Here is a 14,028-nt window from a genome sequence, read left to right as displayed (position 1 = left end):
ATCACCGGCGTATTACCGCTGCCACGAAAGCGAGAAGGGTAAAAAAATTTCACTTGGTCACTTGTAACATATGGGGCAGAAAGCGAGAGAAACTTAATTCGTTGAAAGGACCACACAGAATACGATGAAACAGAAAAGGATAGTTTGATCTAAGGAAGGCAGCAGTGAGAGTTGAAACGAACAGGGGTAGTATATATTGGAGGAAACATTACGAGAAAAACTGATCAGGGGCAAGTCATGCCATGCAACGGACAGATAACCGGTGGTCAATTGGAGCGCCTGGATGAATACCGAGAGTGTGACCGAGGGTAGCAACGGGTTAGTTGGAGTGACGAAGAAATTTTCAAGCATAAAATGGAATCTTCAAGCACAAAAAATTGTGCATTGGAAATCGTTCAGAGAGGGCTTCGCCATGCAGTGAACGTAATCTAAGCCGACGATAAAAAGTTTAGCAATTAGGCTTTTCATGACACTTTTGGAAATTCTAAAGTGCACCATTGCTGTCAGTCTAGGGCAGAAAGAAAAAAAATGTACGAGCCCCTCTCATGAAGTAGAGCCATCTACGTGGCATCTCGCAACATAGAAGTTGTTTGGAAGTTATCTGGCGTTAAAGATAACCAGAGATTAATATACTCTCTAATGCACGGGTCCCCTCGACAATGGTGGCAATGAGCTGTGGTCTCTAAAGACAGTGAAAATACTGTCGCACCTTGTCTTATGCGGCACTTGCAGTCCTGTGCCGTTTCACCATCCTCCCCGCGTTCAATTTTGTATTTCGCTTCGTTTTTAGTCTGTCATGACTGACAGACTAGGGAACACCGACATCCGACACAGCAACTTAGAGCTGTACTCTAAAACACTAAGGAGGCCTTTCTGGTTAGGAACTGCAGTATTTCTCTGTACTAGCTGCCGGCCAGGGAGAGGCACTCTTAAGACCAAACTCGTGCACAACTAAGCTGATAAAATGAATGCATTTACCGAGACGGGAACAAGCAGTGCTAGACGCTAGAATGCGATAGAACTACAGACTGTCAGCGTGCCGTGTCGTTCTATCACTGTCACTTGTCCAATACCGTTTGTTCTCGTTCTAACGAATAAACAAAGAGCCCAGTTAGGTGCACGCATGCATTTGCCGACTACTTACTAGATGTTTTCAAGGAGCTAGATTTTCTTAATGTGCTGCGTAAATCTAAACGTATGGGAGTTTCTCTCGTAACAAACTATACGCACCTACCATTGCTGGCAATCATAACCGTAGCGCTCTCATCTTAGCTTATATCAGCGCAACACTGTAGTATAAGTCACTATGGTGGTTGCCATTAGGTATACCAGAACACTCCCGACATGCCGTAGTGACCTTTTCAGAGAACAATGGCTGCGATTAAATCAGCTAGAAGCACGATACAATAATCTACTCGTGGACGTGTGAGAAAGTGCTTACTTGAGGCAGTGTCGGAGGATACCCGCCAGGAAGATCTGCCGTTGTGGCGCAGGGGACGTGTGAAGACAGTCTGCGCTCCTGGGATGCAGTCAAAGAACTTATTAATCCCTCGAGGCACAACGTATAAAAGTGGACGCAACTTGTTCTTTGCCAGTTCTTGGGACTAGTGGCCAAGAAGGAGCAAGATACAGTAACGGAGAGAGCTGAGCTAGTTGGCACGTATTCATCTTAAGACTGGGCATGCAAATGCGGACACAGTCAAGACACCACAAACGCCAATTATACGATACTCCCTAAAGAAAAACGGCATTTGTGGTGCGTTGAATTCTCTCTTGCGTTAATGATTGCACGCCCAGTCAACATGAGTGACATATATCATGCACAGGGTGAAGTGAACCTTCTGCATAACCATCGTCTTTACTGTTTCCTTATTTGCTGCTCATGACTGCAGCCAACTACTTCAATGGAGGCACTACTTCGATGGCTTTACCAGTGAGCCACGTTCCAAGGCTAATGTCAAAAGTATAGGTTTTGTTTACTCTAAATGAATACAACTCAATACAAATCGCAGATGCATGTTAAATATATAACTACATACTAATTCGGATCAATTACCAAAACTCGAAAGCCTAAGATCAAAGTAAATGTCAAATGGTGCAGAGAATTGCCTGCTCAGACTAAATAAGGCTTACTACAAGTAATTACCATAGTGAATGCACATATGGCATATGTTCAGGTAACAATTCACAGTTAAGCAGAATACAAGTTTCAAGTTGTCCATGGTCAAAATGTGAACAAAAAGGCTTGGCAGTGCCAACAGAGTGAGGCAAACGAACAATATTACTGTAATTTTATAAAACAAACATTTCGTGGTGTCACTGCATTCTTGGAGCCCTTTGAAGCAAGGCTATCATACTGCAACTCAAGCATGACTACAGTCAGCATCAAAACCACAAGGTCCGGAAGCACTACTTTTCAGGAATTTGACTATTTCACTGCACTGCACAGTACACGTCGGCGCGTTTCAGAACAGGCCGGAAATTTCAAAGGCTCCTTGTCTAAGCAGTGGGAATATTCGGCTTTTTAGTTATGTGTCGTGGTCCTTACGTTTTTTACCCTCACTGTTACATACGTTGAGGCATGAGCGTACCACGAGCAAGAAAACAAAATCAAGGCTTCTACGCAACATCTGTACATTTACACTAGCAGCAACTTTAAGGGCAACACGTATCTGAAGAGCCGTAAGTTTAGAGGAAGAAATGACGTTTCAGACCCTGATTCCGACACATTACTGTTAGCATATACGTGTGACCAGGCCGTAGACAAGGGGGGGGGGGGGGGGGGAGGAGGCTAGTGGCCCGGGCCCGCCTCGAAGTCTTGATGGATGGGGGAGTTTTGCCGAAAATTGTCAAGGCCAATTAAAGTGCCCCGCCCCCTCCCTCACCGAAAAAAATTGCTGGCTACGGGCCTGTGTGTGACACGTAGCATGAAACTCGCTCTAACGTAATTGAGAAAACCCTGGTTTGTGTAAATGTTGCGCAATTAAGAGTCCTAATTGCAGCGTATTTTACTACGGTCACCAGTAGCGTTTGATAACTTGCCTCGTCGGTGTGTGTGTGTTAGTAAACAGGTTGTAAATGTTTATAAAGGTCAGTTATATTGGAGGGGCGGTATAAGACTAGCACAAAGAAATAAAGTAGACAAACGAACAAACTTACAAACTATGGCGCGCGCAACGCGCCCTAATTGCAAACTCTACCGCGCCAAAATTGCAAACTCTACCTCGAGCAACTCCCCTAAATTTAAAGCTGACGCAAGCACATGCTGAAATGCTATCAACCAAATAAATGCGCCTGCCATGGCCGGCCACGGTAGCTTAACGCAGTAAGGCGCGCGAAGTCACTAAAGTTGCTGTCACCATTTAGGCACCCCTAAACGCTTCGACACGATCGTATTAACCCTTGCGAGAACGATGGCTGCGATTAACAAAGCTTGAAGAAGTAATTGGTGGTCCTTCGCGTTTAATGTACTGCTCAAATACGAGAGAGATGCTTACTCGATCCAATGCCTGGAGCACGTCCGCCATCAGGACTCCCGTCGGCGATATACAGTGCGCAAGATACGCCGGTGTGGCACGGGGCGTGTCAGTACGTCAGCGCTCCTGGAACGAAAGCAACACTTGTTAGACGATGAAAGCATGCGTAAAAAAATAAACGCAGTCTCACGAATAACTCTTGAGCGCGAAGCCACGGCTGGTCCATGTGCACTCTGGTCTAGCAGCCAAGTTGAAGCTACAGAAGAAAAAAAAAAAGTGCAAGGGTTAACACGGCAAAGGGAACATGCAAATCGTAAAAAGATGCCAGCTAGAACGGGCAGTACCAACTAGCACGTGAACGTGTTAAAAAGGGTTAACCCACCTGCGCTCCTCCCGTAGCAGGTCCCCGACGCGACGCGTTGTGCAGACTTGAAGTTCAAACGTTGCCAGTTTCTTGAAGTGTGGGGACAAGCCAACGAGGCAATTACACCGGGACGCCGCTTTGCGGCCCGCGAAAACCCCCATTACGCACCAGAAGTCTGGCACGAAATGGCGGCCGCGGGAGCGCCACGAGCATCCCGGCGTCGAGTCCACCCGTGAACACAACCCCTGACAAGCTACCTACCTGCCTAACCGTAAGCTAAGCCTGAGCTGTAGTACGCGCGCCTGTGTCACGGGGAGTTGGACCCGAAGTGGCAGCAGTTTTCAAGGAACCCGCTCGCTAAAGTTCCACGCTTTAACTTCGGTTGAGCTAGGAAACTATAGCGAGTGACGTTCGGTGAACACGCCCCACACCTCGCCGGCCTGCCATATATTGGGGCTCACCAATTACGATGCCGACGACGAAGCTCGCAGTGGTCCTCGATGAATTCCAGGCGACGCAGTTCCTGGTACACAGCTCCACAAGTCCAGGTAAAGTCCACACACACACACACAGAAAAAAAGTTAAAACGCGACTCGTACGTACTGCAACTACACGCCCCGTGCCTGAACATCGTGGCAAGCCAATCCATGGCGCCGAAGAACTGCCCTCGGTCCGCAACATGCGCAGCGCGACCGGCTGGCAAGAGCAAAATGGAGGTCGGCGGCCCGCGTGTAACCCTTTTCACGACGACGCTCCGATATTCGCGCATGCGTTGTTTCAGTCAGATCTAGTGGCGCCATTACGTCACGCCATCGTTCGTTGCCGTGTTATCGGCGAGATCTGCGCCGTCTGCGCGCGGTGCGTACTGCGGTGGAAAGAAATCGAAGAAAAGATGTACAAAAACAAAATCGAAGGATATGGCCCATGCGGCGCATGATAGTCGCTCTCGGAGGTTCCACAAGCGCCTAAACTGCAGAGCTGAAGCGGTCGGATCGCTTCCGTGATGTCGGCCTTCTCGCGTATACCTTGCGCTCTTGAATTGCGAACCAATTACCGGCATGACTTGCAATTAGGTGACGAACGTGAGCACATATATGGCGCGCGCACGAGGGCACCCCCCCCCCCTCAGTCAACATCGGGGGGGGGGGGCGCAAAGTCTGCCCCATACCTTGACCCTTGACTGATTTTTCGGGGGGGGGGGGGGGGGCACTTGCTGAGGGCCTTAACTATTTGAAAAAAAAAAAACCTATTTTCATTATTCATTTTCGGGAAAACTCCATGTCTCACCAAAATTTCGTTACCTTTATTCGTACCTTAAGCGTCCCAGAAAGATATTATAGGCAAAAAAAGAAATGGCAGCGGTTCACAGTTCGCATGATGTGCAATGGCTCTTAACGGCTGCTTTGAAGGGGGTGTAATTCCTTTACATGACATGACCACGGCCGCTGGATACAAAGCGGCCGTGACGCTGCGGGCGAGGTGATCGTTCAGTCTTGCGCTGTATTAAAGAAGACTTCTGGAAGGTCCTGATTGATACGGGTGGGCGCAAGATATACGAATCTCGGTTTACAACGGCGCGATGCCCGAAGTGATGGTCTGATGAATCACGCTGTCTTTCTAGAATGCAGGAACGATACTTCCGAAAACGCCATCCCCCTGGAACAGAAGCTGTAATATGGCATTGCTGCGCTGCGAGAACAAGAGGCCAGTTACGCGGAGCCGTAGCTGTCATGCCGCTAAGCTCATTAGCGATACCGATATTCGACAGGCGCTTTCACCAGTCGCTCTTCTATCACGTACACGAGGAGCATCCTTTATCTGCAGCCAGACTTAACGCTGCGCCACAGATTAGCACGTTCAATTGCACCCTTCCCACCAGACAAAAAGAAAATTCTTAGGTTTTACGGCATAGCGGGGGACTCCAGGCTGATTTAGAGCACAGAGGGTTCTTAACGCGCACCTACGTGGGTGGGCAAGCAAAAATCGGAACAAAATCGTGTTCTCGAAAATAGCAAAAATGGTGACATTGGAACGTTAGAAATTTGGAAATGCTGATGTCTGGTAGCTTAGTTGTAGGCAGTCATCAGAAAATACAAAACACCCCTGGCCACGGCTCCACAGGAATTACATAGGAGACATGTGTGTGTTACGTAGTGAATAACGACTCGAGCCTGCGACTTAACAAGTATGTCGGGGCTCGAACTATCAACCATGCAAAGGGTATCGAACACTCTACCGCCGACATGTGAGCCGCCGCGGTGGCGCAGTGGTTACGGTGCTCGGGCGCTCCGAAAGGCGCGGATTCGATCACGGGCGCCGCGGTCGCATTTCCACAGACCAGATGGTAGAGGCCGGTGTACTGTGCGATTTCAGCGGACCCTAAAGAACCTCTGCAGGTGATCTAAATTATCCTTAGCGCTCCACTGCGGGGTCTTTCATAGCCTGAGTGCTTTGGGACGTTAAACCCGATAAACAAGCCGGCCAACCAACGTCCGAGGTATTCAGGGACCTGAATACCGAACATTCCTGGCATGCACGGTATCCAAACCTAGATTTTCGAATTTGGCAACTTCATTTTTCAGTTATTAAAAAAAAATTACACCATCACCCGCTAAAGGGGACCATGAGGCGATGCGAAGCCGGAGCACTTGCCCGATCGCGTTCTGTTGGCGTTCGTTGGGCATGCTACCGACCTCGCGTCGTGGAACGCGAAGAGGAACGCTACGCGCGCCGTGTCTTCCCTCTAGCCTGGCCGTTAATTCTCACAGGGCGAGCGGGGAACGCGGTCGACAGGCGCGCAGGGGGGGGGGGGAGCGTAGGAGAGGAGAGAGAAGGGGAGGTGACGCGCATGCGCTGGCGCTCATCGTGGCGTTGCGCAGGAGAGAATGAGGCGCGCGAGGGGGGGAGTGGAGAGGGTGAGTGGTGAGGAAGTAAGTGAAGAGGGTTGGCGCATGCGCAGTAAGGGTGGTAACACCGCACACCACCACCACCGCCACCACCGGATTGAACTCCGCCATAAGATGCTTCGCATCTAAAAATCGGAACCCCTGAACTACTGCAGTAACTGCGGCTTCACGACGTTTTCGCACTTCTGCGCGCGTTGGCGCTCCTTCAATACCCACTCTTCTTCCTCCGAGCGAACGACATGCGTCCGCCCGATAGCAACACCAAGGGGCACAGCGACTGGTGGGAAGTGCCGTCGCCGAGTATCGCGACACCTCTGAAAGAAGTGTCGGCGGGGGTGACAGGGCGGGGCACCTGCGGCGCGAAGGCGAGGGTCGCCGAAAATTGTATTACGCGTCGTTTTGTCCGCGGACGCGATCCACCAGAACTAAGCGCTTACATCATTGGCGCAACCAGGGTGGGGGAGGGAAGGGGGTTCAACTCCCCCCCCCCACCCCGAAATTTTTAAATTATGCATGTGTGCATATTCACGCACCGATAGAAGCGCACGCACGAGCATTCATAAGGTATGGTTGAATCCCCCCCCCCTCCCGAAAAAAATTTCTGGCTGTGACAAGCAAAGAGACTGGTGGCAAAGAGTCCTTCACAGTGGAACTCTTTCAGATCAAGTACAGGCCGTCCAGAAGGCCCACGATATGGCGGTAAGGTTAAACTTTACTGTCCCAACGTGGGAGCCGCCTGCGTCAACTTAGGGTTGATCTTCAGAACCCGAATAAAGTTCGTCATACCATACGCCACTGCCAGCCATAGAGAGCTGCGCTGAGTAAAAAAAAAAGGGCAATGTACCAAAGTCAACGAAGTGACGTCATTACACGTCACGCTGACTGATCAGGGAGCAACATGTGCTCAGATAGCGGGCGGAAAAAATGCTTACCCCCGTATTCACAAACGCTCCTCGACTCGAATTTCGTCCTTCACTTGAACAAGTCGAGCACAGCGCCGCTGTTCGACCGAAAATGACGCCGCGCTTCTCAAGAATCGCTGCAGATAATCGCTGATCTGCAGTGATTTGTTCCGCCTAGAAACGGCGCTCCCATCGACTTTCTCAAGTCAAGGTGGAGCGTTGAGTGAAGGGACGTTCTAGAATACGAGGGTTAGTCAATGTCGCACAATCCTTAGAAATTATCTAGTTTACACTTCTAGAGAAATGGTGTAAAAGAATTTTTTAACATTACGTTTAGTTGCCTCTTTGTCTTGTACACCAATGCACGCCAGTATATATTTATGTACAATTCAGTTCTAGTCGAATGTTAATGTTACAATATTTCCCCTTTCTTTCTTTCTCTTAGGTAGGGAGAACCAGGGGCGTAGCCAGGGGGTGGGGTTAGAGGGGGTTCAAACCCACCGAAATTTTTCAGTTTTGCTTGCGTATACATACACGCACACATACAAACGCACGCACGAACATACATAAAGTATGGTTGACCCCACCCCCCCCCCTGAAAGGAATTTCCGTCTACGAACCTGGAAGCACGCCCTGAATCAATGTTATTAAAATCGGACGAAACTTTAAAGCTAGAAAAATACGAGATTTCCAAAGGCTGTAGGATTACCATTTTGGTCAGAAACGCACCCTAGCTGAATCAATGTTATTAAAATCGGCCGAAACTTAAAACTGGAAAAATACGAGATTTCCAAAGGCTTACCATTTAGGTCAGAAGTACAGCCTGAATCAGACGAAACTTTCAAGCTGGAAAAATATGAATTTCCAAGGGCTCAGATTTTGGCTTACCATTTTGGTCAGAAATACACCCTGAATCAGTGTTATTAAAATCGGACGAAACTTTAAAACTGGAAAAATCCAAAGGCTTATTATTTTACATAGGCTTATCATTTTGGTCAGAAATGCGGCCGCAAATAATACCGGAGGCATTGTAAAATTCCTGCACGGTAGCTTGTTTTAGAGCGACAGCGTTAGAGAGCTCGTTTCGCAGAAATGCCAGTGTCGGTGTCGTTGGTTATGAGCGAAAAAACGGAGTTGTTCGTGAGCGAAAGTTCTAGGAGATGCAAATAAAGCAATAAAGAATCTTCGGTTCGAGTGGGACCGGGGATTCAAACCTGCGACCGTCGCTTAGTGGCGCGATGCGTTTAACCGCTCGACCACCACGTATACGTCCGCTAGCGTACTAACAGCGAGCTATTTATATACGCCATTTACTACTGGTGGTACGCGCATCTCGGATGTGCTTCAGCGTGGCAGATTGACTATCACCCGCGAGGTGGCGCAAATGGCCCACAGGCGCGCTTTGCAGCGGTATTGCGCCGCCGTTTCGTCGCACCGCATGCATGGATAAAGGAACCGGAGTGCGTTCGCACTTTGGCTTTCCTTGCGGCACGGTTTAGGTCTCCACCGAGAAGCGAGCCAGGCTAGCGATTGGGAAGGCGATACGAACACGGTCCGATTACGCTATCGCGGTCTACTCTTGAAAGCGAAGCTCAAGCGTCTTCCGAGTCTTTGCACTGCCTCCGAGATCGGCCCACCTTTGACCAAGCAATGATGTCATGTGATGACGTCAGGAATTTTGGCGATCTGTGACGTCATAACGACGTCATCATCTTTTGCATCAATCGGGTTGCCGAAATTGACCGACGCGTGGCGCCGGTCAATTTTCGAAGTTCGATGAGGTATCTAAACCTTTACCGCTAAAAAATAGTTTCCTTTGCCCAAGAAAGCGTAGCTGAAACCACTGCGGCAATCCTCTCATTTCCGTACAGAATGCGAGGGGATGACACGTGCTTAGCCACAGAGAGCCTCTTCTTGGACGCTCAAGTTCTTTGGGGGGGGGGGGGGGGGGGGGGGGGGAGGGTGGACCGAGCAGGAATTGGGCTGAAAGGGAAAGCGACCCCGCAGAGGATACTCGAACGATGCTCTCACTCGCATCTTTCAAGAGCGTCGTTTTTGAAGCAAGAAAGAGGAGCGCATGTGCCGTCTTCTCCTTCCTTTTGTATTCGTTCTAGCACTGCCTTTCCATCATTATTACGCCCTTAGCCTTGTTCCCTACGGGTAGACAGCACCATTTTCTTCTTCCTCACGAATCACTATATATCATTATAAACTCAAACCAACTTGCCCACCTAGCCGTTATTCTGCAAAGAAAAAAACAGTCCGACAGGCACGGCCACGCCAAGCTTCGCTTGCCACCATTTCCCAGACAGGAAAAGGGCTCCTGAATTTTTTCATATTTGTGCGATTTTTGAAGACTACCTTGCTGAAGCCAGCATTTATCAACCAACCCCCAAAAATGACTAAGAGTCATATTACAGAGAAAGACCAACAAGCCAACCTAGGGGACTACTTAGGCCACCACAGACGTAGTGATCGCTTATTGAAACGAGACATCAGAACTTCCAGTATAGTGACAAGTATAAGCAACTGCTAGAGATAACTGCACTATGTTACGGCTGCTCAGCCCTAAACTGCTGAACTTCAATCCCTGAGCACCGTACGTAAAAGTTTGTGCAATTTGACACATGGGTTTATCGGCTATCTTTCAAGGCTACAGCAGTCTGCATCACTCTTCAGACACTGCATCAGGAAGGCAAGCGCTTTAAGCGCTTGCCTTTCTGAATCGCAAACGTGAAGCGTAGCCTTCCACACAGTGTGTTCCGCTCACAGGCTGCTTAGACATCACTTTCAATTAATTACCTGCATCACAACTGAAAACATCCAGATGTTCCTTGCTACAGACGAACCAGTCTCCGACACAAGCACTGATAAACCAAGTTACGGTTCTTGAAGCACCCAGACAAGCACATTCCACAACGAGCACTTTGTGCAAACAAACCCTCTCTTTATTGAAACAGAAGTTAACAAAGGCCTTTCACAAAGCACAGAAAAAAAAAATCGGGAAAAATTAAATTACATGAAATAAACGTCGTCTCGCTCCTGGCATGACCAGCAGAACATTTCCCACCTCGAATGAAACATGCAATCTCTCCATGTTGCACTGGAATACGCACTCTTGTAAACGCTCGCAGAAACATGTTAGCTTGTCACAGTAATGCCAAATTAATGAAACAGTTGCTGCGCACGGTGTTCACGCTAGAACAACGTTACTTGCCCAAACCAACGCCAGGCAACACTCAGATTGCAATGCCAACTCATGCGCAATTACTGAAACTTTTCAAAAACCAAGCATGGAATGAGCAAAGTAACATCTCTCCAATGCATCTGATATATTGAAATCGTTCGTGAGATGGTGTACGCTGTTGTGCCCACAAGCTATCGCAAAAAGCAATCGTGAGCACAGAAATGAAGCTCAACCGCTCGCTTAATGGTGAATTTCAGGCCGCACGCAGCACCAAGACGAACTGTTTCCGGCACGTTTTCAAACCTAGTCGACTTCAAAATTTGGTGCCGTGATTACCTAAAGAAAAATACCGGCTTAAAACATCAAGCTACACCCAAGGACCATGGAGGAAGTTCATTTTGCAACTTACAGCTACTTGGATCACAACAGGAATGGGTGTTTTCATGGGAACTCATTCTGAGCACCAAATGCCCATTACAAAATGACAATCCTATCATCGATCATCTCTAGCAACCTTACAATGCACTTGTTCAGTTTCTGCGAAGAAAGCACTCCCTAAACAGTGAACTTCAATCGGTAAGTGTCTACATGTCTGAAAAAAAAAAAAAAGACTTTCCAAGGTTTTATTGTTCAAATTGAGAGCGAAAAAAATGTTTCTTAGTTTACTAGAACAGACAAGATTCCAAATGCGTCAGCACAGTAACTTTCCAGTAACATTCAGATAATGCACAGTTACAGCCACACCCCTTTATGGCCTTACGACAGTAATGAGGCAATGAGGAAGCCATTCTTTCACACTTACAAGCCATTCTTCACAAAAGCTGTAGCTCACACGCGAGTGACAGTGAAGAGAAACCATCGCGCACTTCGATTCTCATACATTCCTTCATGCAAAGACGGTCCGAATGTAACAAATCTTCACAAATTAACCCTAACTGTTTGCCAGGAATCAAAGAGGGAAAGAAAAAATGTTCGCGAACCAGGTTTTGGTTGGGCAAATGGTCACAAACGTGCATCTGAACTTGAACGGTAAAACATTTTGCAAGAGGCTGGTTCCCAGAACACCAGTCTTTGATTTAAACAGCTCAATACTGCTAAGCAATGAAAGTACTGACTACTTCGAGCGTTGTGGTTGCATACCCAGCCTTTGCAAATGACATTGCTTAGGTCATCAAGCTCTTCCACAATCCAGAATTTCAGGAGGAGGTCATGAAAATACGACAATATTCACGAAGGACCCAAATACAATGGCACAATGGGGCACAGAATGCTCTGATGGTCTTCTTAATGGTCGACATTAGGTCTGAAAGCACAAGGAAGTCTGGCAAACAGCTTTTTTTTCTTTCGTGGGTACGGAGCCAGTGCTTTGTGCTTTTGAAAAAATCAAGGGGGTAGTCTGCTTTGGAGCTAATCGGATACGAGTTGCATTGTCAAGGTGAAAAATTTTGAACCTTCTTTTAGGCTGACGCAAGCTAGTGATTCACAGTCATTGAACCGTGTGTTCTGGCATGTAAATTGGTGCAGCAGCAAACTGTGACGGGGTTGTTGGGCCTCTCCGCAGGTTTTGCATTTCACATGAAACATGCTCGGCAACGCTTCGTCTAAATGTCCATCTCGACTTTGTTTCAGCACCGATACTCATCGGTAGGAGAGCAAAATAAAAAAAAATATCCAACACAAAGGAGACGGGAAATGTTGAACGCAAGAAACTTCTTTCTCTCCAGAATTTCGAAATGCTCGTCCAAAGTGGCAGGTCAACGAAGCACTGGTCGCGATCACACAAACTTTTGCCCGCCCCCTTTCCTTCTTTCTCCCCAAGAAAAATGAGAAAAAAAAAGTGACAAACAACACCCCCCAACAGAGACGGTCGCAAGTCACGACAGGTACAGGATGTCGTATGTCCCGGCCTGTACAGCAGGTGGATGCGGGGTTCACGGTCTTCGGGAAAGTCGTGGGTGTTGACCTTGCCGCCCATGCCGCGGTCCATGTACTGGATGCGCACACCGACGCCCAGGTTGCGCGTCAGCGAGATGACGTGGATGTGGTCGCTCTCCTTGTACATGGGCTCCACTCCTGCGAGTGGCACCACGGCGACATTATGAGCGTCTAAACCGAGCTCTGATAATTTTTAACATTTCAAGTAAACGCGTGCATCGATTTCAGAATGCCGTCACGATCAACAACGCCAAACGCAGCAGCTGCTACAAGCCGTGGAGCGTCACAAATTCCGAGAAAAATCCCCGTCCTCTCTCGGACCTTTCGTAATCCCCAGCATCTGCCGTGACGTCAATCGAGTCTGGTCACGTCATCCACGAAGAACCTGTTTGCCTGCTCACAGGTACGCACGCTCACCTAACTTCCTCCTGGCACAATGAGGAGGAGCACTCTGCCAGGAGGAGAGACGAGACGACGAACGGAGCATGGCGAAGGAAAGAGCGAAGCGAGCGAGGGCCTCTTTTGGATCATCAAATGCTTGTAACTCTGCTACTGCGACACCGTTTGGAAAAATTCTCATGGCTACCTGTTTGTTGAAGACTGCACACAACTGCAACACCACAACTAAATTTCGACCTGTGGGTGGTTTAGGGGCTCTTTAACCCTTTATGACACAGTGTGTACATTTGTACATGCGACTAACTTTTGCCATTTCTAGGCATTAGTGGCAGGCAATAAAGAGACAACACTGAGCTAATGGTAAATTAAAGTCATCCTACCGAAAGCTTTTATATGTTACTTCTGGGTGAAATACTTTGCTAAACACAATCACTTTGGTAAAGGCGGTACAGTGTTTAACGAGACGCTCAACCCAGGGTGTTCCAGCAGGAATTTCAAAAGGTTTTTTTTAATATTTTGGGGGGAATACAGTCGCCAACCGTTTATTCGGACACTTAAAAATACGGACATGCTCGTTTATTCAAACACCTTTGCCGCACCGTCACTCGTCCCATTGAAGTAATGTTAACTCACGACCGAAAATTCGGATGCCCCACAGTGCGCCGTTCGATTTTTCGGACTCTGGCTGGCTGATCGAGTGCGACGTTGAACGCCATGACAAGCCGTCAGCAATGTTAACAATATTTTGCTAGGTTGCCAGCACTGAAATGCTGCACTGGCTATAGCTGGAGATCATGCCAGTGTCAAAATACATGCAGAAATTGCCGATCTCGAAGGCTATGTTTGTTGGCTACGCCTA

General features: G+C 48.2%; 2 protein-coding genes across 9 annotated transcripts in view; both read right to left on the bottom strand.

The window, feature by feature from the left end:
* Positions 1-14,028, bottom strand: part of LOC119374803 (uncharacterized) — a 122,248-nt gene that overhangs the window by 20,317 nt on the left and 87,903 nt on the right. For 2 of the 8 annotated variants that reach the window (XR_007417922.1, XR_007417928.1), the window contains exons 1-3: positions 3,859-4,010; positions 3,667-3,732; positions 3,498-3,602 (exon numbers count right to left, since the gene is read on the bottom strand). The exons of 2 other annotated variants lie outside the window; for them this stretch is intronic. The gene's annotated coding sequence lies outside the window, so the exon portion shown is untranslated. Of the gene's footprint in view, positions 1-3,497; positions 3,603-3,666; positions 3,733-3,858; positions 4,011-4,301; positions 4,653-14,028 lie in introns of those variants that run through there. 4 more of the 8 variants (XR_007417929.1, XR_007417924.1, XR_007417927.1 and 1 more) reach the window with 4 other exon arrangements.
* LOC119375512 (ubiquitin thioesterase OTUB1-like) overlaps positions 12,676-14,028 on the bottom strand; it is a 60,882-nt gene continuing 59,529 nt past the window's right edge. The window contains 2 exon segments of the mRNA XM_049420347.1: positions 12,676-12,732; positions 12,735-12,905. Of these exon segments, the coding sequence (XP_049276304.1) occupies positions 12,710-12,732; positions 12,735-12,905 (194 nt within the window). The 3' untranslated portion in view covers positions 12,676-12,709.

Source organism: Rhipicephalus sanguineus, chromosome 11 (genome assembly GCF_013339695.2).
Source record: "Rhipicephalus sanguineus isolate Rsan-2018 chromosome 11, BIME_Rsan_1.4, whole genome shotgun sequence".
NCBI classification, from domain to species: Eukaryota; Metazoa; Arthropoda; class Arachnida; order Ixodida; family Ixodidae; genus Rhipicephalus; species Rhipicephalus sanguineus.
This window is presented reverse-complemented; position numbering and strand designations above follow the sequence as displayed.